Raw genomic sequence first — 12,312 nt, 5'->3', positions numbered from 1 at the left:
CCTGGCTGCACCCCATCGCCTCCCGGCCCCCAGGATCCATTGTGACATCGCTGGGCCATCTGCCTCCTGAGCCTGAGATGTGTCCTGACCAGCTTCCACCACCACCTCCAGCTAAATCCCAAATACCATCTGGGATGTGAGAGAGACCCTGTTGTCCCCCCACCCCCAATGTGTCCTTTTTCTTCCCTACCACAAGCGCCAACTTTCTAATGTGCCAGGGGGGAGTGGGTGAGGGATACTCGACCCCCAGCTCTGCCTAGGGCCCAGCCCCCCAGCACACCTCGCCCTCACTCCCCCTCCCTCCCAAAGCCTCCTGCACACCAGGAAACAGCTGATCCCAGCAGGCTGGAGGCTTGGGGAGGGAGGGGGAGGCGCTGATCAGCTGGGCCTGCCAGCGGGTGGCAAACACTGGGGGCTGGAGGGAGGAGCTGATGGGGAGGCTGCTGGTGGGTGCCCAGCACCCACCATTTTTTTCCTCGTGGGTGCTCCAGCCCGAGAGCACCCACAGAGTCAGCACCTATGTTCCTTACTTTATTTCTTCTTTCCTTTCCCCTTTCCCCTTCTCCGTAATCAGCGTCTGGCTTAGCCCACCAGGGCTGTACATTCTCCAACGCGGCTGTAAGCCTGTGACCAGAGAAGCAGCTACAAGCACTGCCCTAAAGAACAGCTCGATGCTGGAACCAGTTTGCCCGGTCTCAGAGGGGCTGTTCAGACCCTGTGCTGGGCCTGTGATGTGCCAGCGATGAGGCCGCAAGGAAAAGTCAGAACCAGAAGCTGCATATTCTCTCCTTGCTGTTAAAGTCTGATCCATTTCCTAGAAAGCCCCACAACAGGAGAGAGAAACAAACAGCAATGGCCACAGCTCCAGCAGCGTCTTCTCTCTCCCCACAAAAGGAGTTTCATGACCATCTTTAATTCACCGAGGACACTGTCAGATGGGGCGGGAGTTTCCTTCTAACAAGTCTCTTCAGCTAAGGGGAAAAGGGATGTTAAAATGAAAGCCTTACTGACCCCTTGTTTGCAGCGTGGCTGTAGCAGGGTTGGTGCCAGGCTATGAGAGAGACAAGCCGGGTGAGGAAATCTCTTTTATTGGGCCAACTTCTGGTGGTGAAAAAGTTATTTCCTCCCCCACTTTGTCTCTTTATTTAATTAATACCTGACATTTAAAAGGCTTTAACTGTTTTGCCTTCATTTCTGTATCTTTCACCTTTTATTAAAGGGAGGTTTAATGGTGTTTTTGCCATGGTGCTCAGTGGGCTGATGTCTTTATGGCAAACCCCAAACCTTGTTCACTACTGTTTAATGCTGGACAGTTTTCACGGTCATGTTAACACCTTTGACGCTTCGGGCCCGTATAGCCCGTCTAAATCAATACAACAGACCATATGTTCAGAACTGATCGTGAATCCCAAATCCAAATCCTTCCCAGAGTTGCCCAGATCTAATTTTTTCCTTCCCTTTTTAATGGGGTCGCAATGCAGATGGAGCCAGTTAAAGAGATGTTAACTCTCAAACACGAGCTGCTTGAGGGCAGGTTTGAAGCTCATTCAGGGCATAACCCAAAGAGGCAACGAGCACCCACAGCTCTCATCATCTTCCGTGGGAGCTGCACCAATCCGGATCAACCCGTTAATATAAAAATCAATGGGACCCGTGTCCTAACCCACTTGGGTGCTCTTTAAAAATCCAGCTTTCGAGGTTGATCTCCTATAGCAGCGTTTCTCAACCTTTCTGACACCAGGGACCAGCTTGCTGCCTTCCGAAACCGTGTCAAGGAGATCTCAGGGACCAGCGCCAGCCCAGGGACCGGTTGTTGAGAAACACTGCCCTATAGGATGGATCCTCAGCTGGTGTAAATCAGCATAGCTCCATCAGTGAAGTCGTGCCAGTCCCACCAAAGATCTGGCCCTGTATTCTCGACACTTAACCGCCCAGCCTTTGCTTAGACACTGACACAAAGAGATTAAATAATGGCTGGGTTACCTAATTAACATCATATGGTGATGACTTGGTCCTTTGGACACCAGCTAAACTACGTCTTCAGGGCAGAGATTTGCACCAGGAGGATTCCATTAGGTGCCTGGTGTACTGGGGATGTGAATTTATAAAGCCAAGAGAGTGGTTTCGGGACGTTAAGCTTCTTAATGGGCAGGTGGTTTCATTACCCAACAAATGGCAGAAGGAAGAAAAGCGCTTAAACGGCAGGAAATGGAGCTACAGGGGCAGCGATGCTGGACTGAGCTGGGAATGGGGGAGCCACACTGAAAAGTCCCATCGGAACAGGGACAAAGCAGTTTCAGGTTCCTGATCCCTGCGCAGAATGGACCAAGCCAAACTCAGTGCTCTTAGGAGGTACAATCAGATCCCTGGCCACACTGGAATCAGGATCGTACTAGCAATGGTCTAAGCAGGGCCGGCTCCAGACCCCAGCGCGCCAAGCGCACGCTTGGGGCGGCATCCCATGGGAGGGCGGCATGCCTGCGGGAGGTCCACCGGAGCCGCGGGACCGGCGACCGCCAGAGCGCCCCCTGCGGCGTGCGGCCCTGCTTGGGGCGGCGCAAATCCTAGAGCCGCCCCTGGGTCTAAGAGTCCTATTCTGAAAGGAGCAAGACTCTGCATCCTAAATACGGGTATAGATTGCAAGGTTCAAGCAAGACTAGCGGGCACAAGGATTTTTCCTTCCCCCTTGAGGTTTTTCCACAGAGACTTTCAGCCCCAAATGACTTATTTTAGATTAAAAAATAAACCACAACAAGAAGGAACCACAGTTAAGTCTCTATGAGAGAGAGCACAGCGTGTGCATCTCTTCGGTGGCAGGCTCCGACAATCCCAGGAACAACATGGCTGCTGGACTCTGCACACAGGCTGAGCTCTTGGAAATGTAAAGATACAGTACAGAAAAAAAGGCTTAACAGTTTCACCTATGCCACGGGAGCCAGATTACAGCACAGGCTAACCCACCTACAGCAGCTGTGGAGCCGGTCACCATTTTCCACACACAAAAAGGTTCAAGACCCTTTTCAAAGACTAAAACCAGAACATCGTCCATATTCTCCATTTTCCATTTTCAAAAAAATGAAACATGACATTTTTAATCTAGAGAATTTTTAGAAATGACTTACTATTTTTGTTTACCCTCTTCTCCCTCTCCCCCGCCCTCCGCACACACACACAGGTTTTCAATAAGAAAATGCTTTTTAGAAACTGCCATTGTGGACTTTTTCCCCAAAGGACTGCAATTGGGGCCAGTTGGAACCCTGCAAAATGGCAACAGCTCTGACATTTCAAATGCTTTTGTGAAATAGTTTTGCTGCTTTGCAGCCAGCTCCGCACACAGTTAATGCAAATCAAAAATCCCCGTCCTCACTGGTCCAGCAACTCACATTAGAATCACAAGCAACAGGTCTAAGTAGGCCTATACCCAGCACAGTTCTATTCTGTCCACACTGGCACTGCCCAATGGCACGGTGACCCAGAGCAGGCGGTCTCACCGGGGAGTCTCGCTCACAGCAAATGCCACTGCAATCGTGCTAAACACTTATGCACAGCTGGGAGCACTTGCGGGCACAAGGTGTGTTACAAGGGTCACAGGGCTAAAAGGCTCTCGCCTGGTGGGGTCAGAAAAGAAAAAGGATGCTGGCTACATGAGAAGATGATGTTTTAGTCTGGTTATCTCCCTGGATTCACCCATGGTTCCTGAACTTGGTTACTACACAGTTTTTTCTATTCACAGAGGGAATAGGAAGCTCACCGCAACCTTGGGCCCCAGCCATGGTCCACACTGGGGGGGCTCTGCCTACACGACAGAAATAACCACCAAAGGCTCGGCGTGTTCCCCAGAAAATTGCTACAGTAGATCCCGTGCAAGACACCGGCTCAGATCAATGCAGTCCACTTTGCAGGTCCAGGCCAATTGTGATACACCAGCCAGAACAAAAGCAAACAAATGTGTCCTTCCCAATAGCTCTCTGGTAGCTGCATGCTCCAGGCATCACCAAAGGGCTTGTTTGCTCTTTGGAACGTGCACTGTGCTTTCAGATTTAGAGAAACGATGCATCAGCATATCCTCCAACCGGTGGAGAAGATCCTCTAATTGTACGTCCTAACTGTATTGTCTGGGTTTATAAAAAGGAGCAGGCCTCTTCCTATACATATGGTGCTTCTTTGATATGCACAAAGTGTTCTCCGAGCCCAAACCACAGCCCTGATTAAGGACCATCTGATGCTATTGGATGCCTGCACAAAGACACCTGAACGAGAACGCAACTGTTCAGACATGAGACCTCTGAACAGGACTACAAGCCTGAACTTGCTCCTGGTGGAGAGGTTAACGTCCAGACCAGGGTGGCAGGACATCTTGGGTCTAAGTATCAGAGGGGTAGCCGTGTTAGTCTGTATCCACAAAAATAACGAGGAGTCTGGTGGCACCTTAAAGACTAACAGATTTATTTGGGCATAAGCTTTCTTGGGTAAAAAACCCCACTTCTTCAGATGCATGGAGTGAAAATTGCAGAAACAGGCATAAATATATATTGGCACATGAAGAGAAGGGAGTTACCTTAGAAGTGGAGAACCAGTGTTTAAGGCTAATACAGTCAGGGTGGATGTGGTTCACTCCCCATAATTGATGAGGCGGCGTCAGTACCAAGTTCTGCCCCAGCACAGCCTTCCTGCTCATTGCTGGGCAAATTACCTAAACTCTGTGCCTCCATTTCCCTGTTTGTAAAACGAGGCTAATGAAACCTCTCTGGCACACTCGGTGCTGTGAGCGCTGATCTACGATGTTCTTAAAGTGCTGCGAGATTCTCAGACAGGTGGTGCCAGAGACAGGCCAAAGACTGGAGAATACTGCAAATAATCAGACCCTAGGCACCCAGCCTAACAAACCAGTGTTCACATGGGGAACAATCCGTAAGCATAAGTACCAATGGGGAACAGGTGAAAGTCTGGTGGCCTCACAGGACTCAACCAGCTTGGTTAGCAGAAGTTCATGTAAGTCACACAAGAATTAGTTTCCATTCCTCCCTCCACTGTCTACTCCACATGGCAGAAAATAGTCCTCTACTGCTGCCCTCTAAGGGAATTATTCCTTTAGCTCAAGTGACAGTGTGTGCTTCAGTGTGATGAAGGTCCAGGGTTCAAATCCTGTTGATGACAACCAGGATTGGAGATATTCCATTCATATTCAGGTGCTCAAATCCCTTGAGTTTCTCATTCAAAACATGCCTCATGCAAAACTTAGGGATTGCAGCCAAGTTGGCCCAGGCTTGCTCAAAACTTGAGTCTGGGTTCATCCCAAACATACTGATGAAACCATGATGTGTCAAGAGCTTGCAAGAGGGCTGAAACCCAGGGGAATTGTGTGTGGATTCAGGTATCATAACAAGTGTCTTGTATGGGCACAACTCAGCTGAGCAGCACAGGCCTCTGCTCTAGAGAAGGCATCAGTCGGGAATAGCAGGTGTGTGAATTACCTCGTGGGAGCGAGATGCAATGGAGGGCTCTATAAGGGAGCCAGCCCAGCTGCTGCCCGCACCATGGATCGAAGACAGCGCCATCAGCTCCTCACTTTCGAGAGCACTACAGTAACTCGTTAGGAAATAAAGTCAGATTTTGCATCCCCCTCGTCCCGACCTGTGGACCCAACCAGTCCCACACAGTGCTACTGAGTCAATGCAAAACGTGTTGTTATATTCCTGCTGCCTATGAGTCAATGACTCGCTCTCGGCTGGGGGTGGTATGAACGAATATTATGAAACCGACGCACCGTATGGCAGTCACTTGTTCCAGCAGTGGTCAAAGTGGCTGATTTTCCATCGTCGCTGTTGGGGTTCAGAGGAGATGGTCTCTTTTTTCAGCTCTGCTAGCGTGGCAGGCGGCAGTTTCTGCTGGTGATCAAAAACCATGGTGATGGGCACAGTAGAAATGGACTGTAGCTATAGAGTAGATGGTACGACAGGATAGGTCCAACCTTGACAGTCTGTGACCATCTCCACTGCAGCCTTAATTGTCATTAATATTAACATATCAACTCTCATCTCGCCTGGGCTGTACAAGGCCCACAGGGATCACAGCGTCTTAGAAGTGAGATATGAGACCTTGGGAAAGTCACTTAGGACCATGTTTTCAAAAGTAGGTACTCACTTGGGATGCTCGACTTGAGACATGAAACCACCGACTGCTGTTGGAACGGAGGGTGTGCAATCAGGTTGGGCACCCAAAATGAGTGGGCACTTGAAAAGGTGGCCGTAGCCTCCAGGCCTCAGTTTCCCCATTTACAAAATGGGAATAATGACCCTCTCCCGGACTTTTGGAGGGGAATGGATGAAAAACATTCTCTCACCAAAGCCAGCACCTCACACCAGAGCTGTTCTCCCAACAACCCTTCACTGCGCTTCAATAGCATTTTCCATCTCTCCACGTAACAAGTATTGATGAATTAAGCCTCACATCATCCCTGCATGGCAGTAATTATTCTTCTCTCCATTTGAGCCGGGGGGCGGGGGAGGGAGAACAGGGCAAGGTAAGTGACAAGGCACACAGGAAATGTGTGGCACGCAGACCCTCACAGGGACAGAAATAAAATCCACAACTTCTGACGCCCAGTCCTGCGCCTTAACCAAAGGCCATTGGGCCAGAACCTGAGATGGTGCAGTCAGTGACAGCACACTGATTGCTGGTGCAGCCCTATAGCCACAACTGAAACAAGCCATTTCCTTCCGCTTTAGCCCTCTCAGGCCTGGTGGTGGTCTACAAAGAGAAGGGGGGTCGAACTATAAGCAAGCCAGCTGCGTGAGTAAGCTGAATGTTCGAACCCTAACTAGTTTCTCGTCCAGAACGCGCCGCGCCGGCGGAACGCTCTCGCTCGGCTCCGACTCGACTCTGCCCAGCTGAGGTGCGGAGTCGACTTCGAACTGGCGCTTTCGAGTTGCGTCTAGATCAGTCAGATCAGGCGATAGTTGAACTCGATCGAAAGTCTCACCGCGTCGCGACCGGCGGTAAGTGTAGACTAGCCCTCAGGGTATATCTGCATTGCTGCAGCTACGCCGCTGCAGCATGGACACTTCCCACAGTGACGGAAGGGGGTTTTCCACTGCTGTAGTCAATCAATCTCCTTGAGAGGCGGCAGGGCCACCCCTAGCCATTTGGGTGCCCTATGCAGCCCCCCCCAGGCCTCCCCTCCCAGGGTCTGGGAGGCAGCAGCTGTGGGGCCCCAAATTGCCCCACTCCCCGCTCCGCTTCCCTCGCCCTAGTCCCAGCCGTGTTGCTCAGGGGAGGGGGCTTGGGGAAAGGGATCCCCCCTGCTCCTTGTCGGCAGCAGTGGGAAGTGGAGCAACCCAGCCCCAGCCCGCTCCACTCAGCCACCTCCCAGCTGCGGTGCTCCGCTTCCTGCTGCCAGTGGGAGTGGGGGGCGTCCTTTCCCCAACCCGAACGACATGGCTGAGGCCGGGGCAAGAGCAGTGGAGCGGGCTGGGGCGTCATCGCTCCGTTTCCCGCCACCAGTGGGGGGGGGTGATCCTTTCCCAGCACTCACCTGTGGCAGGAAGCAGAGCGCCGCGGCTGGGAGCTGGCGGAGTAGAGCGGGCTGAGGCCATGTTGACTAGAGGCCGTGAGTACAGCGGGCTGAGGCAGTGAGTGCGGGGAAGAGGTGGAATTGGGGCAGGCTGGTGGCGGAGCAGGGGGAAGGGTAAGAGGTGGGGCGGAGGGTGTTGTCCGGGGCTCCACACCCACCTAGGGACAGCCCTGCCCCTTGCAGTAAGCGCAGGGGGGCTGGCCAAGGGATAGGGCTGGTCGCCAGGGCTGGTGCTGCCGTATATGCAGCATGTAGCTGCCTAGGGCACCATGAAATCTGGGGCAATTTGGTGCCCCCAATTTCACGGTGCCCTATGCAGCTGCATATGCCCAAGGACGGCCCTGAGAGGCGGTAGCAAGACTGAGGGAAGAATTCTTCTGTCAACCTAGCTGCTGCTACAGCGCAAGTTAGCTCGACCTAACTACAGCGCACAGGGTGACGTAATAACCAGCTCAACGTAAGCTTTGGGTGTAGATCAGGCCTGAGCGTTAAATGTCTCCAGTGATGGGGCATATGCTGCTTCGCTTGGGAGGTCAGGCCACAGCCAAGCAGATTTCACTAGCCGAGAGGCACCGAGGACACAGCACTTTGGTGCGGTTCCTATGGTGCTGTTGTGGTAACACTGTTAGGAAAAACAGCTCTGCCATTTCCTTCGCCGTCCTTGGACTCTCACAGATTTCCTCAGCTCGCTGTGTGGCCTGTCACTTGGCGGGAGGGAAGAGGAAGTGGAGACACGTTCCACGGGCTGGTGAAGGGAACCAGGGGGTCAGAGCTACGCTGTGCTCTGCAGCAAAGGTTCCAGCGGCTCCGGTTTGTCAGACTAACGGCGCATTACGCTGCTGTAAAAGACCCACAGCCCGGCCACAGCTGAAACCTGCGAGGTGGGCGCCAGAGCCCGGGCTCCAGCTTGGCCCTGAATGTCCACACTGCAACGTTTAGCCCCACAGCCCGAGTCCCGTGAGTCCAAACCAATGAAGCCAGGCTTTGAGACTTGGTGCCATGGGGTTATTTTACTGGAGTGCAGACGCACCCGAAGACTTCAGTTCTACCACCCAGTGCCTGGGAACCCCTATTACATATTATCTAACACGTCACAGGGTGATACTTCCCCAACACCCAGTCCCGCGGCACTGGCATCAACCTACGCCACACTGCAGGTGACAGCTCACACAGCGGGAGACAGCGCTGGTGCACCGAGGGCTGGCACCAGGATTCAAAGGAGAAAGAGCCTAGGGCAGAAAGCACCAGTAACACTGGGAACTGCTACCCTGGAAGAGCAAGTCCTGGCAGCCATTGCTGGGGTGAGAATGCCCGTTGCGGGTGAAGTCTTGGGCTGCAGGCTGGTTTGCGTTCGACTGGCTTCCTGAGTCTGTGCTGCTCGCTGGCCATGCGCAGCCAGGATCTACAGCCGGCTATAAAAGGCCATAAGACCAGGCTGCTGAATACAGAGCAGCCAAACGGCCATGCCCACTGCCTCAAGCATTTGCAACCTGCATCCCGTCCCGCAGCGCGGAGGGGACAGATGTGTGAGGAGCAACAGGGGAGGACAGAGTCGAACAGAGGAGGGTAAGCACAGCATCTTGGTGTCAGAGCAGAAGGAAGAGGACTAGTGAACACTGCCAGGAGTGACTCAGCACTAGTCATGCCTGGTGTCTCAACACTTCAAGATCATTGGAGCCAGGACAGTCACTTCTGCCCGCACATCAGCAGGCCGATAAAGCCCACCTGATCCTTACTGACATCTCTGCTCAGCACTGCAGAAAAGAGTGAGGGGAAACTGCCAAGGTCACTGGGGGACAATTCCCTGCCAGCCCCGACTGTGGTAAAAGCTTAGTCCTGTGCATGAACAAAGAAAAAAAAATCACCCGGAGTTAAATATCTAATCCTTGACAGAGCCCAAGAGACAGTAAAAAGATTAAAAAGACACCAATAATCCCTTGCATTTCTAAGGCAACTTTCATCCAGAAGGATCCCACAGCACTTTACAGATTTACAGGTCTGGATCGCTTCCAGCCAACAGGGACATGCAACAGCTGGGAAATTGGTTTCCAGGGCTGTTCCAGGCTGGAGTTCAAGTGGTGACATCTGGGGAATTGTGCGGAAGAATTTCCTTGTGTGTCCTGCAGTGCTTTGCAATTTTCCCACCAGTCCTTGCTTGGGGGGGTGGGGGAGAGAGAGCTCGCTGAGAAGTCTGGAGCAGGTGCTTTGGGAGGGGCACAATGCATTAGCCCAGCAGTAACCGTAGGGCATGCTGCGTCTGGTAAGAGCTAAATGCTTTCTCCAGAACTGAAGAGCCGAGATGGCAGGTGGCGCCACTGCCTTGGCTAATGGTGCCATCTCAGAGGCATGGGTCATAGGATGGGAGAAGGAAGCTTGGCAAGCAAGCATGGACGCCTGGGCCTTTAAGATGAGAGAGATGAAATGGCAGTGCCAACTGGGCACTCCCCCATCCCCAAGCTGGAGGGGGTCAGTCCCACATGGTATTTTATACAGTGGAGTCAGTGGAGACTTTTTGGAGACCCTCAAATCTCTGTGACCCTAGGGTTCCTGATACCTGTAATTAAAACTTTTGGTCTGTTTTTTTAGAGATGCTGGGAACGTGCAGCTCCTGGATTCCAGTGAGGTCAGGAGCACCCTGCTCCCGGTCATAGGGATGGCTGGTCTCCAGTCTAGAATTAAGCGTCCCCTTACAAGCTCCTGGGAAAATAAGTTGGCAGCGAAGCTGCAGAGTTCAGATCCCAATCTGGATCCAGTGCCCAGGCCCAGGGAGGAGGTGGGGAGGGAATAGCCCAACATCAGACTAAGACCCCAGCCCCTCCAACAGCCACTCCTGGGGGCGGGAGACCTGCATGACCGGCTGATGCTCTTGGAGGACTCGGAGCTTTAGGGCATCCCGGGGCAGGTGCAGAGCTGAGGATCTAGAAATGCAAAATAACAAGCAGCTTCAACCAGTCTGTTTCCACCCGCGGGTGCAGTTTCTCCAAGGAACCAAGCAGGCCCGTAGCGAGACGTAGCTGGAATCCTGCCCCAGTCGGGTGGGCACCGACGGCAGACCCCTTCCTGTCACTGCGCCATAACCAAGAAAGCAGGGGGCGAGGGTGCCTTGCCAAGCCAGGCACATGCTACCTGCATTAGCGCCTCCGTCCTCAGCAAATGGCCAGGGTCAGGGGCCAGAATCTAGGGTCACAAGGACGCCACCAGGCCCTTCTCAGCAGGTTTCATCCAAAGAGCTCAGACAAGGATTCTTTATGGACAAAAACATCCCTGGGAGGTGGGGAAACATCACCTCATACCACCTAGTGCCTAGACAGAAAGGCGCAGGCACAGAGAGGCAAAGCAACTGGCTCACGGCCACCAAACAAAATCAGCCGCACACCCAGGACCAGAACCTGACTGCAGAAGTCCTTCCTCGGCCAACCCCCCAATATTACCCCCCTTAGGAGATTATCCCTACGGGCTAACACGTCCCAGGGCATTTTCCCTAATAGCCCGTTCCCAGCCGAGCAGCCCCGCACGTTGCAGGGTACCCAGCCACCCCAGAAGCGTCTACACGAGCCAGAGCGGCCCCACGATCTGCGCCGCGATGTCGGGTTCTCCCCCAGACACCGGAGTTTTCCCCGTGAACTTCGCAACGCGCCGCCCAGCAGCGGCAGCCCCTGCAAGGAGAGCGCGCAGAGAAGCCAGCAACCGGAGGGCGGAGGGGGGGGCTCCCGGCGGGTTCCCTCCCCCCTCAGCCGCGGCGGGGGGCAGGTGTGAGCCAGGGCTGGAGCCGGGCAGAGCCATGCGCTGATGCCCAGCCAGCGCGGGGCTCCCACCGCAGCTTTCCGCCCAGGGGCCAGCGCACGCTGCAGCAATTTGGCAGGGGACGGAGCCAAACGATCGAGCCGGCGGGGATCCCCCCGCCAAACCGAGCAGCCTTGTCCCCCGCTGAGCCTCGCCCCCCGGGGCCGTCTGTGCGCCCACCCCAGGGGCCCGATCCCCTCTGTCCCCCCAGCCCGGACCGGCCCCTGGGCCGGGGAGGGGGGCTGCGCCCCGGATCAGGGCCGGCCCGCCCGGCTCTCTCACCGTACATGGCTCCGGCTCCCCCGGCTCCAGCAGCGGCCGCCGCCGGCGCTGCCTTTCATTCACGGTGGCGCGCCGGCGAGTGGGCAGGAGAGGGGCGGAGGAAGCATGAATGGAGCGGCGGGGAGAGCAGCCCCCGCCCCCGGGAGGAGCTGTCACTCCGGAGCCGCCCCGCCCGGGGCTGCTGGCACACGGAGCATCCCACCCGCACACAAAGGGAGAGGGGCCCAGGCCAGATCCCTTCCGCCCTGCGGCTGGGCTCCCCCGCATCACACCGGAGCATCCGGCCCTCGGCACGCACAGCCCCCGGCTCTCCCGGCTTTGCCCAGCCCGGGGCTGCACCTGCCTGGGAGCAAATGGAGCCCGGGTCCCGCACTGCTTCCCAGGTGCGCGCAGCCGGGAAGGAAGATCCGTTAAGGCACGAGGAGATCTGGGTTCAAATTCCAGCTCTGCCCCCACAATCCCTGCGTGACCTTGAGCAAGTCACTATTCTGCTGCCTGATGGGTTCTGTCCCACAGTCCAGCCCTGCCTGAAGCTGGCCTGAGGTGTCTACGGGCCTCAGTTCCCTATCTCTGAAATAGGCACAATAATCCTGCCTACGCCGCCAATGCTGAGAGGATCAATTCAACTGATGTTTGTGAAGAGCTTTTCCATGGTGATCCCTCCAAGCAGAGGG

General features: G+C 54.6%; 1 protein-coding gene across 7 annotated transcripts in view; it reads right to left on the bottom strand.

The window, feature by feature from the left end:
- Positions 1-12,312, bottom strand: part of EFR3B (EFR3 homolog B) — a 172,133-nt gene that overhangs the window by 102,162 nt on the left and 57,659 nt on the right. Inside the window, exon 1 of one of the 7 annotated variants that reach the window (XM_039529186.1) lies at positions 11,639-11,657. The exons of the other annotated variants lie outside the window; for them this stretch is intronic. Within the exon in view, the coding sequence (XP_039385120.1) occupies positions 11,639-11,645 (7 nt within the window). The 5' untranslated portion in view covers positions 11,646-11,657. Of the gene's footprint in view, positions 1-11,638; positions 11,658-12,312 lie in introns of those variants that run through there. 7 annotated transcript variants of the gene reach the window in all.

This window comes from Mauremys reevesii, linkage group 3, assembly GCF_016161935.1.
Source record: "Mauremys reevesii isolate NIE-2019 linkage group 3, ASM1616193v1, whole genome shotgun sequence".
In the NCBI taxonomy this organism is placed as follows: Eukaryota; Metazoa; Chordata; order Testudines; family Geoemydidae; genus Mauremys; species Mauremys reevesii.
The sequence above is the reverse complement of the archived record's forward strand: the minus strand, read 5'-3'. Positions and strand labels throughout refer to the sequence as shown.